Source organism: Peromyscus leucopus, chromosome 8b (genome assembly GCF_004664715.2).
Source record: "Peromyscus leucopus breed LL Stock chromosome 8b, UCI_PerLeu_2.1, whole genome shotgun sequence".
Lineage (NCBI taxonomy): Eukaryota > Metazoa > Chordata > Mammalia > Rodentia > Cricetidae > Peromyscus > Peromyscus leucopus.
The window spans coordinates 7,524,702-7,541,057 of NC_051086.1; the positions used below are offsets into that span (position 1 = coordinate 7,524,702).

The 16,356-nt window shown below is 47.5% G+C and overlaps 1 protein-coding gene and 1 non-coding gene across 5 annotated transcripts in view; one reads left to right on the forward strand and one right to left on the reverse strand.

The window, feature by feature from the left end:
* Nprl3 (NPR3 like, GATOR1 complex subunit) overlaps positions 1-16,356 on the reverse strand; it is a 36,032-nt gene that overhangs the window by 5,742 nt on the left and 13,934 nt on the right. For all 4 annotated transcript variants that reach the window (XM_028893330.2, XM_028893333.2, XM_037201592.1 and 1 more), the window contains 4 exons: positions 14,616-14,769; positions 12,206-12,287; positions 5,991-6,128; positions 4,067-4,223 (listed from right to left, as the gene is read on the reverse strand). In XM_028893330.2, coding sequence (XP_028749163.1) covers positions 4,067-4,223; positions 5,991-6,128; positions 12,206-12,287; positions 14,616-14,769 — 531 coding nt within the window. The remainder of the gene's footprint in view (positions 1-4,066; positions 4,224-5,990; positions 6,129-12,205; positions 12,288-14,615; positions 14,770-16,356) is intronic.
* Positions 3,202-3,324, forward strand: LOC114709505. Its single transcript, XR_003736940.1, has one exon. It is a non-coding gene; the product is annotated as a small nucleolar RNA SNORA55 (small nucleolar RNA).

Here is a 16,356-nt window from a genome sequence, read left to right on the forward strand (position 1 = left end):
ACATTCTACAGAGATCACAACCCACCCCACCCACCCCCAGCCCACCTCCATCCTTTCAGCTGATGGGCCCAGGGTGGTGAGTCCTCCTGCCTGGATACAGTGTCTTATATTACCAAGGGCAGGTATCTGCCAACAACCAGCTCAAACATGGAGGACACAGCCACCTCACTGTTGCCCCTCTGCTCTTGTCCCAAGTGCCACTGACATGAGCTGTCAGGCAGACATGCCCACGTTCTCTAGCTCTGCTGACACTTCATTTCCATCTTCCCTCTACCCCAAAATGTTCTCCACGAGGCAGCCAGAACACCATTTTGGGGACTAAAAGTCCAAAATCAGAATGACAGGGCTGGAATCAAGGTGCCAGCAAACCTGTGCTGCCTTCGAGGTCCAAACAAAGCATCTGTCCTTGTCTATCCCAGCTGCTGGCATTGCAGCTTCATCACGCCAATCTCCAGTCTTACTTACATCACTTTCTTCTCTTCTGCAATCAACTCTCCTTCAATTCCCTTCTTAAAAATAGTGTGTGTGTGTGTGTGTGTGTGTGTGTGTGTGTGTGTGTGTTCATGCTAATGTACCCTCAGAAGCCAGAAGAGACTATAAGATTCCCCTGGAGCTGGAGTTACAGGAGACTGTAAACTGCTCAGCATGAGTTCTAAGAACCAAACTCAGGTCCTCTAAAAGAGCAGTGAAGTACTCTTAAACCTCTAAGTTAGTGGTTCCCAACCTTCCTAACGCTGTGACCCTTTAATACTGTTCCTCAGGTGACCCCCAACCATAAATTTTTTTTTTTTTTTGGTTTTTCAAGACACGGTTTCTCTGTTTACCTTTGCGCCTTTCCTGGAACTCACTCTGTAGCCCAGGCTGGCCTCAAACTCACAGAGATCCGCCTGCCTCTGCCTCCCAAGTGCTGGGATTAAAGGTGTGCGTCGGTCGTCGTCACCGTCACCACCACCACCACCACCACCACCACCACCACCACCACCGCAGGCTCATAAAATTATTTTGTTGCTACTTCGTAACTATAATTTTGCTACTGTTATGAATCATAATGTAAACATCTGATATGCAGGACATCAGAAGCTCAGTAGTAGAGTGCTCGCCTAATCAGTCATGAGGCCCTGGGTTCAATCTCTAGTACTGCCAAAAAAATATGTGTACATACATTAAAAACCTGAAAAAAGCAGGAGGATCTCAGTGAGTTTGAGGCCAGCCTGGTCTACAAAGTGAGTTCTAGGATAGCTAGAACTGTTTAAAAAAAAAAAAAGAACCTGAAAAGAATTGAGTATGGTGACACACCCAAGAGGTCAGGAGGCCAAGGCAGGAAAATTACAAGCTTGAAAACAGCCAAGGCAGGCCAAGTGGTAGTAGTGGCGCATGCCTTTAATCCCAACACTTGGGAGGCAAAGGCAGGCGGATCTCTGAGTTCAAGGCCACCCTGGTTCTAATGAGTGAGTTCCAGGACAACCAGGGCTGTGCAGAGAAACCTTGTCTCTAAAAACTTAAAAGAAAAAAAAAAAGAAAGAAAGACAGAAAAAAAAAAAGAAAAGAAACAAAACAGCCAAGGCCACACAGAATTCAGCCTATCTCAAAACAACAGAAGTCTGAAGGGGCCTTTAATCCAGTCCTCAAGAGACAGGGGCAGGCAGATCTCTTAAGTTCTAGGCTAGTCAGGGAGACATAACAAGATGCTGATTCAAACAAACAACTGAAATGCTGACAGGATCTTCAGTGTTTATCTCTGAAACAGAGATTGTGGGGACTTTCTGATCTGTAATTTATGTTATGTAGAACTTTCATGAGAAACTTTGTTAATAATTTTTCATTTATTTGTATTAATTATGTGTATATGTGTGTTCAGGTGTGTACAAGTACCCTCAGAGACCAAAGGCATCAGATGGAGTTCCCAGAAGCTGCCTGATCTGGGTGCAGGGCTCAGATGCTCTACAATAACAACAGAATGAACCACCTCTCCAGCACTATTGATTAGTGATTCATCAAGACAAAACTCCCAGAATTGTATGCTCTCTGGATTGATATGGTATGAGTGATTTTCTAATTGTTTTATCTTGCTTTTTGAAGATAAGGTCTCCCTTCATAGCCCAGGCTAGCCTTGAACTCAGATCCTTCCACCTCAGCCTCCTGAGGGCTGGAATTACAAGTGTGTCCCAGGGCCCATAAGAGTGATCTTATATCATGTGTGACATTCACACCCAAGGCACATGTTCCCCCAAAGGTCCACTGTACCCCACAGGTGCAGTCCCAGAGAATGGTGAGGTGAACCACCAGGGCTAGAACTCCCAGGGTCTCACGCAAGCACACCAGCAGTAAACTCCTATTTATATCAGGGTCAGCAGGGTGTTGGTACGGAAGGAAACAACACCCTCTTCCCTGATCCCAGACGAGGCCAAGGCAAGGAAATGGAGGAGACATCAAAGGTTTATCAAAGAGGACTGTGACGGTGAGGGTCAGGCGCAGTCTTAGCACAGACGCCATCAAACAGCCTCTTAGTAAGTCTTTTCAAACTTGCAGTAGGAAATGAAAATACACCATCATCCATGTAAGCCAAACTCTTTACAACAGCAGCATTGCCCTTCTGTGTGGATATCTGGGACACTGAATAGATTCAAAGTTCCTTGTCTTAGATGTTACAGAGGGAAGCAGAATGTGGTCCTTGCTGGGTCTCGTCCAGCTTAGGAGGCCAAGTTGAAATACAAAGGCAGGAATGCTAAGTGCTCTCACAGAGCCCAGGGAGAGCCAGATAGAGAGAAGGAACAAACTTATTCTGATAATAGAAAGGATTTTTTTTTTTGGGGGGGGGAAGCCCAATAGGTCCACAAAGCAAAAACTACCAGCAATGCCAACTCACTTCTCTTGTCCACATGAGCCATAGCAAGAGAGATCAGAGAGGGCCTGCCTCAGAGCTGTGGCCACTTCATCACACTGAGAAGTCTAGCCCTTCAGCAAACGGAGGTGCCTGGGGTGGGCTTTTGCTACCCCCTGGTGGCCAAAGGGTGCACACCACTACCGGATGAGGACATTGGCGTTCACTCTCTTGGTCCTGGCCTTCCGCCCTGGCATAGGTGACCTGGGAGCCCTCCAAGCTCCTGCACACCAGCTTCTTCTGTGCTTTTACTCCACCACACTTCAACCAGAAACACAGACAAGGCTGAGGGCCTCCCCCGGAGCCAGGAGTGGGATCTAGCACTTGAATCTTTTCCATTTCTGCTGGTCTGAGACAGACAGTGCTACCTCACGAGTAGAGGACAACCTGATCAGTTGTTCCCCACTTGCCTTGGGGCCTGTCTCCACAGCTCTGCCACACCTCCTCATTGAGAATGAGGGTATTTGATGACTTTGGGGCTGGGTTGGAAACAAAAAAAAAAATGGGAGTGGGGCAGTGAAACAAAAGGGATACACGTGGACAGTACTCACTTAGATACTGGTCCTGCAGGCATCAGAGAGTGAATTAAACAAATTCTGTCGTATGGGGGAGGCTTTCTCTGAACATTTGATTGGACTTAACTGATCTCTAGAATAAGGCTGAATCTCTGCCTGTCTCATCTTTAAAGACATATTTTATTAAGAAAGGAGAAAGAATAAAAGGTGGGGAAATGTGCAAAGGACAGAAGCACACACAGTAGGGCAAGTTAGCAGCTCAGGTCCGAGCTCTCACTTCCCACACGCTCATGTGTCACTGTGACTGTCCTGAGCTGGTGGGTCTGCTGTATGCTACTATGTCCCCAGCCTGTCCTCCAGGCCTTTGCTGGGAACACTTCTCTCGTGGCTCATCTCACCTCTGCTCATTGAGAAGGAAGTCATTCCAGTGCTCACAAAGACAGCTCTAAATCAGGTGTGACTCAGAGGCCAGAACCCCAAGCCTCCCTCCCACCTAGACCACTCTGGTCTGTGGCAGGTCATGGACTTCTACTTACGTGCTAGACAAGGACCCTGGAGAGTCAGCATGGCAGGCAGTCTGCTCTTCTCAGAACTTAGCACTTCCCCCAGAGGCTGCCCCTAAATGTACCCAAAGGCCTCTTCTTCCCACTCTTCCACGTCCCCAGCCTACCTGCAACAAGGCCAGATCAGCATCCTGGGCTAGCTGCTGCAGGTTCTTCACAGCAGATGTGGTCTTGATGACCCGCACTAGAGCCGGAGAGCAGTCGATGGGAAGCTCACTCAGCAGAGACTTCTCATCACTGAGTAGTAGCAAGGCATGGTATGGGCTGAAGGACAGAGGCACATGTCAGCAGAACACGGAGGGCCACGGGCCCTGTACCAGGTAAGTGCCTGGACACCAAGGCACAGCCAGAGTTCATAGGCACTGAACTGTGGGCAGGAGAGGTTTAGGGAGAAATCAGAGAAAGCAGTCACGTGTCCAGCGGCCTTAATAAAATCTGCAAGGATTACTGCTGCCCTAGGGGGGCAGGGCGCAGAAATTAGAACAAAAGTAGGGAGAGTCTGAATACCTGAGTTCCCATCCCCCTTCTGGGATTTCCCAGTACCTCCTGTGTGTGTGTGTGTGTGTGTGTGTGTGTGTGTGTGTGTGTGTGTGTGTGTGTATTTATGTATGTGGGGGGAGGCCAGAGGTCAGCATCAGATGTCTTTATCACTCTCCACCTTTTTACACTTACTTATGTTGTATGTGTGTGAGGCACACACACAGTTCTCTTCTTCTACCATGTGGGTTCCATGATTTGAACTCAGCTCACATTGAGCCTGGAATCAAGTACCTTTACCTACTGAGCCAGCTCATCAATCTTCAACCTTATTTTACTTGTTTATTTTTGAGACAGGGTCTCTCTGTGTAGCCCTGGCTGTCCTGCAACTCACTATACAGACCAGGCTGACCTCAAACTAGAGATCCTCCTGCCTCTACCTCCCAAGTGCTGGGTTTAAGGGCCTGCGCTACTATGCTCAGCTCTCCACCTTATTTTCTGAAATAGGACTTCTCATTGAACTTGAAGCTTACCAATTTGGCTAGACTGGCTGGCCACCAAGCCTTTGAGATCTGCCTGTCTCTACTACCTTAAACACATGTACATACACATGCGTACACACATATAAATAAATTAGAATAAAAAGCAAAAAAAAAAAAGTTCTGAGGATGGTGGTACATGCCTTTAATCCCAACACCTGGGAGGCAGAAGCAGGTGAATATCTGTGAATTCAAGGCCAGCCTGGTATACAAAGTGAGTTCCAGGACAACCAGGAAGACACAGAGAGCCTGTCTCATGAGGGAAGAAATGTATGTATGTATGTGTGTATGTGTATATATATATGTGTGTGTGTGTATACATATACATATATGCATGCATTAGTAAAGTGCTTACCTAGCTTATACAAAGTCGTAGGTTCAATCATTAGTACCACAAAAAAAGAAGAGGGGGGGGGTCTTTCTAAAGCAGGAAAAACAAAATATCCACCAACTATGAATAGAACTACACACATGCTCAGCAGGAAAGGAGGCCATTTGACCTGGAGCACAGAGGTGGGAGGAGGGAGGACTGGGCAATGAGTGCTCTGAGTGTGCCTGTCATTTCCAGTGTTAGGAGTGTGCAGATTCCTTTTCATCTCTTCTTTCTCCTTTGTAGTGCTGAGGACAGAACTAGAACCCAGGGCCTAGAAAGCACTAGACCACTGAGCTTTGTTCCAGCCCAGCTTTTCCTTGCAAGAAATCACGTAATCTAAGAAACTACTTGGGTTCCCATGATTTCTGACTGAAATGCTGACAGTTCCTGAGTGTACTGTACCATGAAGGCAAGCTGCTAAAGGCCTGGCTTAGCCCCAGGCTGCCCTTGGCAGGTTCTACTCACCCAGACTATGCTGGGAGGGCCCAGGAAAAACCTGGGATGGGTCATTTCTGGATGTACAATCGTGTGGTTTTACTAACGGCAAAGCCCTACCTCCAGCTTCTGTGGCAGGAAGAAGATCATTTCTGAAATGAAGTAACTAGTCAAGTCTCAGGCAGCCACTGACGGAAAGGCTCTTACCGGATGGCTTTCAGGCTCCGCTCAATAGCCTCAGGAGGGATCAGACTTGAAGCTGCATAGTGGATCTTGTGGGGCAGACAGAAGCTCACTTCCAGCCAGCTGTTAATGTGAAGCCGCACCACACCAGATGTGCAGAGGCTGTGAAGAGTGGTCACTGTTAGTACAGCTGCCACCTGCCTGTTGCCATAGACCACCACCCTGTTCACACACTGCCCTGCTGGCTAGAGGAAAATGCAGGTGGAGATCTCAGGGCTGAGAGAGTATTTTCTCAGGTCTCAATATACCTAAGAACATGTAAATAACACACACACACACACACACACACACACACACACACACACACTCTCAGAGACCACTCAACCCCCCCACCCCCCACCCCCCACCCCCCACCCCCCACCCCCCACCCCGGAATAAATTATAATCCAATCAGCTGGTCAGGGCTAAAGGATGCTGCTTCTGTCTCTCGTGGGAATTCTGTCTGCAGAGCCCTGGCAGACAGACACCTGGCATCCACAGCATGTCCTCTCTAAGAGGACCTGTCTTGAACACCTGATGCACACCCAGGCACAGGCTGGGCAGTTGGGTAGGACAGGGCCTAGTCCCAAAGAGAAGAAATGGGTAGAGGAGGGAAGTGGCCAATGGTAAGAAGCACAAAGCACCCACTTTCCCAGGCTTTGCTGATGGTAGGAGTGCTAAGGTACAGTGTATGTAGCCATCACTCAGAAGACATACAAGTGACTATCCAACCAGCTCCCACATCCTACCACGGCAAACCTCTTACTCACATTCTCAATGACTGACACGTAGTCACAGCTTCAGCATGTTCAGGGCAAACATGGCAGCACTGTCCCCAACTCACTTATTTCAAACAGAACCCCAAACCATCAATAAATCCTATGTGCTCTACCTGCAAGGGTAATCAAAATCCAGACCTCTTCAGCAACAGCAGACCAGAGCTGCCCAGACAACCAACACCTGGGCCACTTTCCTCACAGCTTCTACCTGGGCAGTACCATCCAAGGTCTTCCAACACAGAGAACCCCACGGCCTGCACACACTTCCTGCTCCATCACTCAAGTCTAGCCATTGTTAGGACCCTGGCACTTAAAATTTTGCCATGAATTGTCTTCCCAGATGCCTCATGGCTCTCTCGTTACTTTAATCTCAACCAAAGTCACATTCTCAATGAGGTATTCCCTGACCCATGACACCTGGTCCCACCTTCACTCTGACCCCTCACCCTTGCCCATGTACTCAGGACCACAGGATACTCCTTGTCTGCTACCTCCTGCTGTGCTGACCAACCACACCATGTCTACACCAGGTGTGCACTGCGTACACAGCACTCATGTAGAGGAGGGGAGAACCCCGAGTCAGGCAATGTCTTCAGGAACACTGTCTGCTGAGAACAGGCTCCATATGGACATGTGGCCCTGTAGGCTGTCCTTGGAAGAACCACACACAGGAAGAGGGTTGTGCAAAGGAGTCCCACCCCATAGCTCAGCCACACAGTCCTCGTGTTAAGTGCCAACAGCATGTGCTTATTAAACAGAATCTGTTCAGGTCTATATGCAGTGTGGCAGGAAGTATGTTAGCACACTTCTGCAGTTCTACAAGTGACAGAAAGGAAGGAAAGCGACTGTGTAGGCAAAGCCCCGTGACTACTGATTCTGCCCCAGAAAGCTGTTTCTTGTCATCTGCCCCAACCCAGTCCAGCTCAGAGCAAAGCAGGCAGGTAGCCTCCTTCATCCAATGTAGGAAATACAACCTAAAGCTTCATGATAACTTCAGTTCTCAAATAAGCGCACAGGACACATCACTTGGTTTTCAAACTGCCCATTTCTAATGCACCTTCCCCTATCTCGTTTCCTTTGCTGCCCCCTACCCAGAAGAGCAGCCAAGACATCCTTTCCCATCACCACACACTCTGCTGCTATTCTCAGCTCCCAATATGGGAGTGGCCAAGTGTAGGGCAGGCCAGCAGCAAAGGAGCTGTGGCAGGCGTTCTTCCTGTACAGGTCAAAGGGGGAAATGCTTGGGTACTGTGGGAGAAACAAGGTCCTTGCTCCAGTCCTGGGAAAACACATTTTCTTTTCTCTTTTCTCTCCGCCCCCCCCCCTTCTTTTTCTGAGACAGGGTCTCTGTATGTAGCCCTGGCTGTCCCAGGTCTCGATATGCAGGCTGGCTTCAAACTCACAGGATCTGCCTGCTTCTGCCTTCCAAGAGCTGGGAGTAAAGGTTTGTGCCACCATGCCTGCTCCCTTTTTTAAGACACAATTTTGCTGTGTAACCCCAAACTGACTTCAAACATGTGATCCTCCTGCCTCTCTACCTCCCAAATGCTGAGATTCTCAACATGTGTCACAACATAGCTGCTGAGGACTATTATAGCCTCTTCCCTGAAGCCTCCAGCAATAAACCAAGAGCCCTAGGCTTCTGAATTTCCCCAGGGGTTGCCAAGAACTCTAGCCAACAGTTCCAAACACAAAAACCAGTCTTTTCCCCTTCAAGCATGGACTAGGCAGTGGGGGAAGGAGACCTGGAAGAACACATCTGTGACTCCTCACTCCCCCAGGATCCCTGGAGCACTGACTGTCTGTTCAATGCAAAGCATGCCATGGCTCCCAAATACGCCTGCTTCTCCCAGGGCCTCAGCACCGAGGACGGGTGTAGGGACAGGCACACACTGGCTGAGTCTAGAGCAACGGTGGTTCACAGGCCCTTGGGGAGAACAAACTAGACGGTTTAATGAGTGTCAAGATGTGGGTTGAACAACGACCAGGCTCCCCGAGGAGGTCAACACACTTGGACTCTTCTAGAAATGGGCCCTAACCATGCATTTCTGAGTGCAGTTTCCAGAGCTGTACCCTTCTTCGGGATGGAAAGTTCACAACCAACCTTCAGAAACCACCTAAGGAAACACTGCATCATAAGCTCCCAGGATCTACACACAGATGGGAAGAGAGCACGAGGGGAGAGGTCACAGTGTGCTGCTGCATGGAGTCGTGCCCATGTGAACACCAGCCAGGCTCCTCCTATCTGCTAACGCGTGGTCAGAAAGGGAAGAAATAATAGGCCCTATTTTTGAGCTCTCTTATTTAGGGTATAGCACAGGGTAGCTATTGGAACAACATGAAATCAGAATTAAAGGCCAAGACTCCTATCATTTCAAATACAACTGATCTGCTCCACCTAGGACCTCAGTGACACTGTGACAACCATTTGCTAGGTGCAACTCTAAGTACTGTTTCAGGTACCTGGGATACGACAAGAAAGGAAACAAATTACAGCCTTGCACTTGGGAGAATCTTACTCTGGCTGGCACTAAGGAAGACAATCTTTAGCAAATTACATAAACCACAGAGTCATAGGGGAAGGCACATCAGAGACTTGTGTGACAGTGTTGGCCAGGTTTAAATGCTAGCTGTGGCCTTAATAACACCTGCGCAGCTCAAGTGTCTCTGCATCCTCCTGACAGCTGACTCTGGATCCCCAGCCTATGATTTCCCTCTGAATACTTGGTACTGGGCTGTAGCTCTTTACAAACTAACCAAGCTCTGTGTGTGGAGACACCGAGCGCTGCCATTAGGAGCCCCCAGGAACAGATGCACTCTAGGCAAGCCTCTGGAGTGCACTGGGAGGACAGGGAGCACTAGAAATGTTCCTGCCCAACTTTAGCCTCCAGCTCTGGAGAAGTCAGGGGAAACCTTCACAGCAAGAGGGTAAACCAGGAAACACACTAACGTCTGTTAAGAGAAGGGAAGAAAAGGGGCTTCCCCTACTTCTGTAATCTGCATTTCAAGACAGAACCCAGGGTCTGCACCCAGAAAAGTTTCCTGCTAAGCTTGTGTTTCTATTTGCAGGTGTTTCATTATTTAGTCTGAAAACAGTCTACAAAAAAAAAAAAAAAAAAACACTGTCCCCAAGCTTATCCAGCCTTCACAGCAGAAGAGCCCAGCCCTTTCTGCAACAGGAGATAATGCTTCTGCCAGAGCCCTGCATCTGCACACCATGACTGTGCAGAGCACCAGGATCCTAGGGTCCACACCCAAGATGCACCCTGTGTAAGCTTATCTCACCCCCTCACTCCTCAGCATGAGAAAGAATGCCAACTCCTACCTTTAGCTAAGAACCAAAGGTCACTTTTTGACCTCCACTCAGCTCATCCTCTTCCTACTCTGAGACTGTATCATGTGTGCTGTGTCCTCTGCCCCACACGGTGGCAGTCAGGGTTCCTGCTCCATGTGGTGGGATGCCGCACAAACCAAAAGACATGGGTGGGGGCTTCAAAAGTCCTACCTTGAGACTTCCAACAGAACTTTACATATAGGGGCATTTTTGTGAAACACAGACTGTAACTCTCAGAATATTCCGAGGCATCTACAGGCTTGCTCTTGCTCCTGAGCAGTTAGTTAGCAGTGCAGCCAGCACCTACTCAGACAGCACTCCCAAGAACTAAGCCTCCTGGACTCTTCACAGTCCTGTTAACTCAGAGAATCACTCAACAAAACATTTCTTCACGTGGAATCATGGAGTTCCATAAGGAGACACAGGTACTGGGACAGTCAGGGTGACCTCCTAAGAGATTCCTACTTCCAGTCTATATTCACAGACACTTAGGGAACAGGATTACTAGCTACCCAACCATACCAGAACCCTGGCTTTGGTTAAAATAGAAAATCCAGAACGATTCTGTTGAAAAGATGCTCTCAAAGCTCTACACAAATGAAGCCCACAACTTCCTGTCTTTTAGGTCTTCTCTGAGAACTACAGCTACCCAGCCAATGTCACTCAGCCACACCTTTTTACTGCTGAGAGAACAGGACTTCAAGGCCAACCACAGACCTTGTGGGATGAGGCTGGGGGAATCAGGCCAAGAGGGCTACTGGGCAATTACAGAGCTGTGCCAATACCAGACAGGAGTGGAAGCAGAGGAGGTCACAACTGCCACATCCTGCCAACGAACTGTGGCTCTCAGCCTCACCAAGGCAGGTTCTAGGACCCAGGACTGGCTGGTGTAAGAGTTCACCTGAGGAGTGAGAGAGACCCTGTGTACTAACAGACGGGATATCTGGCTAGGAGAAGAAATCTTTCTCACCAAAAGCTCAAATTCCTGTGCGCCTCCAAATTGGTCCACTAGGTGGTGCTGTGATGCACCAAACCCTGAGCTGTGCCTGGCAGATGACAAAGCTATAAGGTCTTATCTGACACCCCATGGGAGACCTTGCCTTGGAGGAGGTGGGAATGAGGGGTGGATTGTGGGGGAGGACTGGGGGATGGGAGGAGGGAGGACAGAGGAATCTGTGGTTGGTATGTAAAATCAATAGAAAATATCTTAATAAAAATTTTTTTTGTTTAAAAAAAAAATGGTCTTATTTCCTTCCAACTTTCCACCACAATCCCAGTCCACTCCTTTTTCTTTAGAAACCTAAAGTCTCTGATTTGCTTTTTACATTGTTTTTTGGATGCTATGTAGCCCAGCCTTTTCTACATAAGCGAGTTAGTTCCATGCCAGCCAGGGCTACATAATGGAACCCTGTCAAAAAAAACAAAGAGAAAGAGAAAGCCAGACAGAGTCACACACCTGCAATCCCAGCAGAAGGAGCTTAAGTCTCAAGCCAACCCAGAGTATTTTAATAGAGTATTCCGTCACCAATATAATCAACATAAGGTTCCACTGTGTCCCTACACTTGCTGACCCTATCTATACACCAGTGTCTCACACTCCAGCTCTCCTAGAACAAGGACCATCACAGTCAAGTCTAGTTCTACCCACTGAACCTACATTTCCTCATGTGTGAAGAGGTAGCCTTCAGTGAGACCCACCTCAATAAAAGTGGTCAAGAACCTGGCAAGAAGTTAAGCTCAATAAAATGTCACTTTGTTTAATGGTTGAAAAATAATTTCAGCTTTTGTGTATAATCTTCTGTTTTAAAAGGAGTCTGAAGTGATGTGCCCCTGCTAAGTACACATCACTCAACAAGGGGCGGGCTGCCATTTGAAAAGTGGACACCAAGGTGGCTTTCCTGAAGAGTGGCCATGCAGCTGTCCCCTCCCTGGCCGTCCTTGTTGCTATCTCAGCAGAGTCCCAGCACACACAGGCCAGAGCATTCCCCAGTCCATGGCAGCACTGCTGCAGGGTGTTCCAGCTCTGGAAGGAAGCTTAGGGCAGCTGGCCCAGGAGGAGGGGATTCAACAAGCATGGCCTGTCTTACCTGTCGTAAGCTTCCTTGAGGTCCCTAGCCAGCTTGCACTTGGGCAGGATGTGGTGGAACGGGGACTGAGGACCTTCATTTGCTACAAGAATCACAACAGGTAAGGATCACAGCTTCCAAAGCAAGGAAACATGCACAGGCCAGAACAGGAACTATAGAACAAAGTCAACATTAACAAGTAATGTTAAAGCAATGTTAAACTAACATCAGGAAATCCTTGTAGTGATGATGACAACAATAACAGTAACAATACTACTACTACTAATAATAATAAAATCAGTGTATCCCTGATCCCTGTAAAATAAAAGTAGACTCATACTGATCTGTGAAATTATTTCTTTTTTCTTTTCTCTTTTCTCTTTTTTTTTTTTTTTTTTGGATTTTTCAAGACAGGGTTTCTTTGTAACAGTCCTGGCTGACCTGGAACTCGCTTTGTAGACCAGGCTGGCCTCGAACTCACAGAGATTCACCTGCCTCGACCTCCTTGGCCAAGTGCTGAGATTAAAAGCATGCGCCACCACAGCCCAGCTGTGAAATTATTTCTATATAAAATATCTGTATTTAAACTTGTCACTGGCCTACACAACCTTGTAGTCACAGCAGCAAACCATTTCACGGCCTCCCATGGAAAAGTGTCTCTTGGCTCACCAGCCCCCACCTTCTGCTGCAGTGACTGGGTATTCCCACACCACATCCCACTCCTCTTCTCACACTCATATGCTAATGAGATGTTTTTACGACTGGATTATCTTTTATTAACCTTCATAAATCTCTAACAAAAATATATATAATTAAGATGAACATGGGTTTTTTTAGTATTTAATTTTTTAACAGATTTTTATTGTTGCTTTTGGTTTGTCTGTTTCTTTCCTTTTAAGACATGGTCTCACTGTGTAGCTTTGGCTAGACTGGAACTCACTATGCAGACCAGGCTGGCCTCGAACTCACAGAGATCCACCTCCTCTTCTTCCCAAATCCTGGGATTAAAAGTGAGTACCATCAAAGAAGAAGAAGAGGAAATAAAATTTCTGAGTTGCTTACTATCATACTTCTAATTAACTAAAATAAAAAATCTAAGTGTTTTGTGTTTGTTTTGGTTGTTACTTTGTTTTGGGTCCTGGGGCTAGAATCCAGAGCCTCACATCTACTAGGCAACCACTCTGTAACTATTTCCAGGCCCCCAATACAAGTGTTTTTCTTTTGGAGATATAATCTCTCTATATATCCCTGACTGACCTGGAACTCAGAGATCCACTGGCCTTTGGCTCCCAAGTGCTAGTATTGAAGGTATACACTACCTTAGCTAGGCGGTGGTGGTGGTGGTGGTGGTGGTGGTGGTGGTGGTGGTGGTGGTGGTGGTGCACACCTTTAATCCTAGCACTCAGGAGGCAGAGGCAGAGGCAGGTGGATCTCTGTGAATTCAAGGCCAGCCTGGTCTACAGAGTGAGTTCCAGGACAGCCAGGGCTACACAGAGAAACTGTCTCAAAAAAAAAAAAGTGTATACCACTATACCCAGCTAATTTTTGAAGAAAAAGGGTAAATTTTTTACTGAAAATACACTAGAACCAGATGGGACTTTGTTAATTTTGTCTCACTCTGTTCTTCTTTCTTTCTTTTGTAGCTGCTAACCTTAGGGAAAGGAGGCCAAGCTTGTTACCAATTTCTCTCCTGTGTTTGGTCCTTTGGGCATACCAAATGTTACAGTGTCTCTCAGCAAAGACTGGTTAGGGGATATAGTTAGGTTCTTCTTCAATTTAAAAGCCAAAAGCATGGAAATCACCCATTTTACCAGCTGGATGGTCTCAATAACCCCTCCCTGAGTTTCCCACTCTAGGGCAGATTTGTCTACAGAACCAATGCCAGTTAGAGGTGCCTGTGCTAGGTGAAAGATCATCATAGAGCAGTATATGGGGATTTCCTGTAAATATCAATTCAGACCCTTCCATTAGGAAAGTAGATCCATATATAAACCCTTAGAAGAGTCTTCCTGTGCTTCTGGACATGAGCAGCTCAACATGAAGATCCTGTAACTTCTCTGGCCAGTCTCTGCTTACCAGTTGTTATAAAGACTTCCTCTCCACTGTCTAGCTCACCAAAAGCCAAAGCTTTGGTAGCTTCTTTCTGTTCTGTTGTGGTATGGGAGAGGCCCTTGGAGGCAGAGAGATTCTTTGTACTCTCAGTCCACAAAGAGAACTGGCATGTGATCAAACCTGCAACCAGGCAGTAAGCCTGCCTTTCCTGCACAGAGGATCTCTTCAATAGTGTCCCTGAAACTAGAGGGCCAATTAGTAGCATTATCTGCAATTGCCTCAAAACAAAGCATAGTGACCAACTGGTCCTCAAGAGATACTACCCCAAGAGAAGCCATCGGCCAGACCAGCCCCATGATCCTCAGACTGCAGCACTTACCGTCAGCCATAGCAGACACCTCATCCTGAAGCGCCAGGATCAGCTTGGCCTCTCGAGTGAGGTACTGGCAGCGGCGCTCCTCATGCTGAAGGACAGTGGCGATGCGCCGGGACAAGTTATGCAGACAGTTGATCACTGACGGGTCAGCGTTGGCCTACAGGAGAGAGGTCAGATACTAAATATGTACACAGACAAAATGTAAAAGGAGCGAATACATGTGCACAGCAAAAGAGTAGACCAAGCCGGGAGGTGGAGGCGCACGCCTATAATCCCAGCACTCGGGAGGCAGAGCCAGGAAGATTTCTGTGAGTTCGAGGCCAGCCTGGTCTACAGAGTGAGATCCAGGACAGGAACCAAAACTACATAGAGAAACCCTGTTTCGAAAAACTAAAAAAAAAAAAAAAAAAAAAAAAAAAAGTGTAGACCATAAAAAAAAAAAAAAAGCCCTCTCAGGCTAGAGAGATGGCTCAGTGGTTAAGAGCACTGGTTGCTCTTTCTAGAGGACCCAGGTTCAATTCTGAGCACCCATATGGCAGCTTACACCTGTCTGTAACTCCAGTTCCAGGGATCCAACACCCTTATACAGACATACATTCGTGCAAAACACCAATGCATATAAAACAAATAAATCATTAAAAAAAAAAAAAAAGGCCCCTCTCCATTCCTTTCCACTAGGTTCCTCGTAGGTAATTTTACCTTCTAGAATTCCCTGTGCATGTCTACAGCCTACCTCCATAAATGCTGGCTGATATCCCCATCTTACAGTCTTGGGAACAACTGTCTACAGGTCTGCAGAGATGACTCTATGGGAATCCTCTATGGGAACATACATTCCCACTATGCTAGGACTGTACAGAAAAGCAAGGGACAGCTAAGGGCACAGATCCTACCCACCTGTCATGTGATCCAGGGACACAGGTCCTCATCTGAGGAAGGACAACCAACTGAGCAGAGAAAGCTAGTCAGACACATACAGTACTCAGAACAGAGGCTGCCATGAGCAAAACCATGGAGGTTTCTGTAATCATTGCTGTGATCTGACCATTCATGAACATGTCTGGCCTACAGTATATAGGAATTCATTCACAACAGGCCACACTGTTACAGAACATGTAATACAGAAGTATTATGCTGTTTGCTAAACAGCTGTCAGGGATGAGTTCTTCTTAGCAAAGAAGACCCAAGTTAACCAGAGTACCAGCAGGCTCCAGGCCCACGTCCATCCCGTTCCACCCCCAGCATCCACTGTACACCCACAATGACTAGGTCAAAGTAGCATGCAGAGGGTTCTCAGGTTAGAAGTGTCCCTCACCCCTCTGGAACCTATCAGAGACCACAGTCAACCAGCAGGTGTACACACCCAGACCAAGGGTGGAGCAGGCCACCGTGGGATCTATGGAGATGCTTGAAGGAGCAGATAACTGAGCCAAGCATGACTCAGTGTTTCTAGAGGCCACCAGGACTGCTGAGTAATACCCTGGGGCACAGGGTTAGAAGGGAGAGGGAGAAATGGCACTACTGATTAGGACCTCTGATGCTGTTTTCCCATCCTGTGTATTTTCCAGGGGACTCTGTGCCCATTACCTTAAGTCAAAATCTTACCCAGACCACACTTTGTTAACCTGGAGCTGGAGAGAGTTTCTATATCCTCAGTAAGTTCCATCTTCACAAAGAGAACTAGCACATGGGCAGACTTGGAAGCAGGCCTAAGGCATCCCCTGCATGTTATAAATGGGCTGAT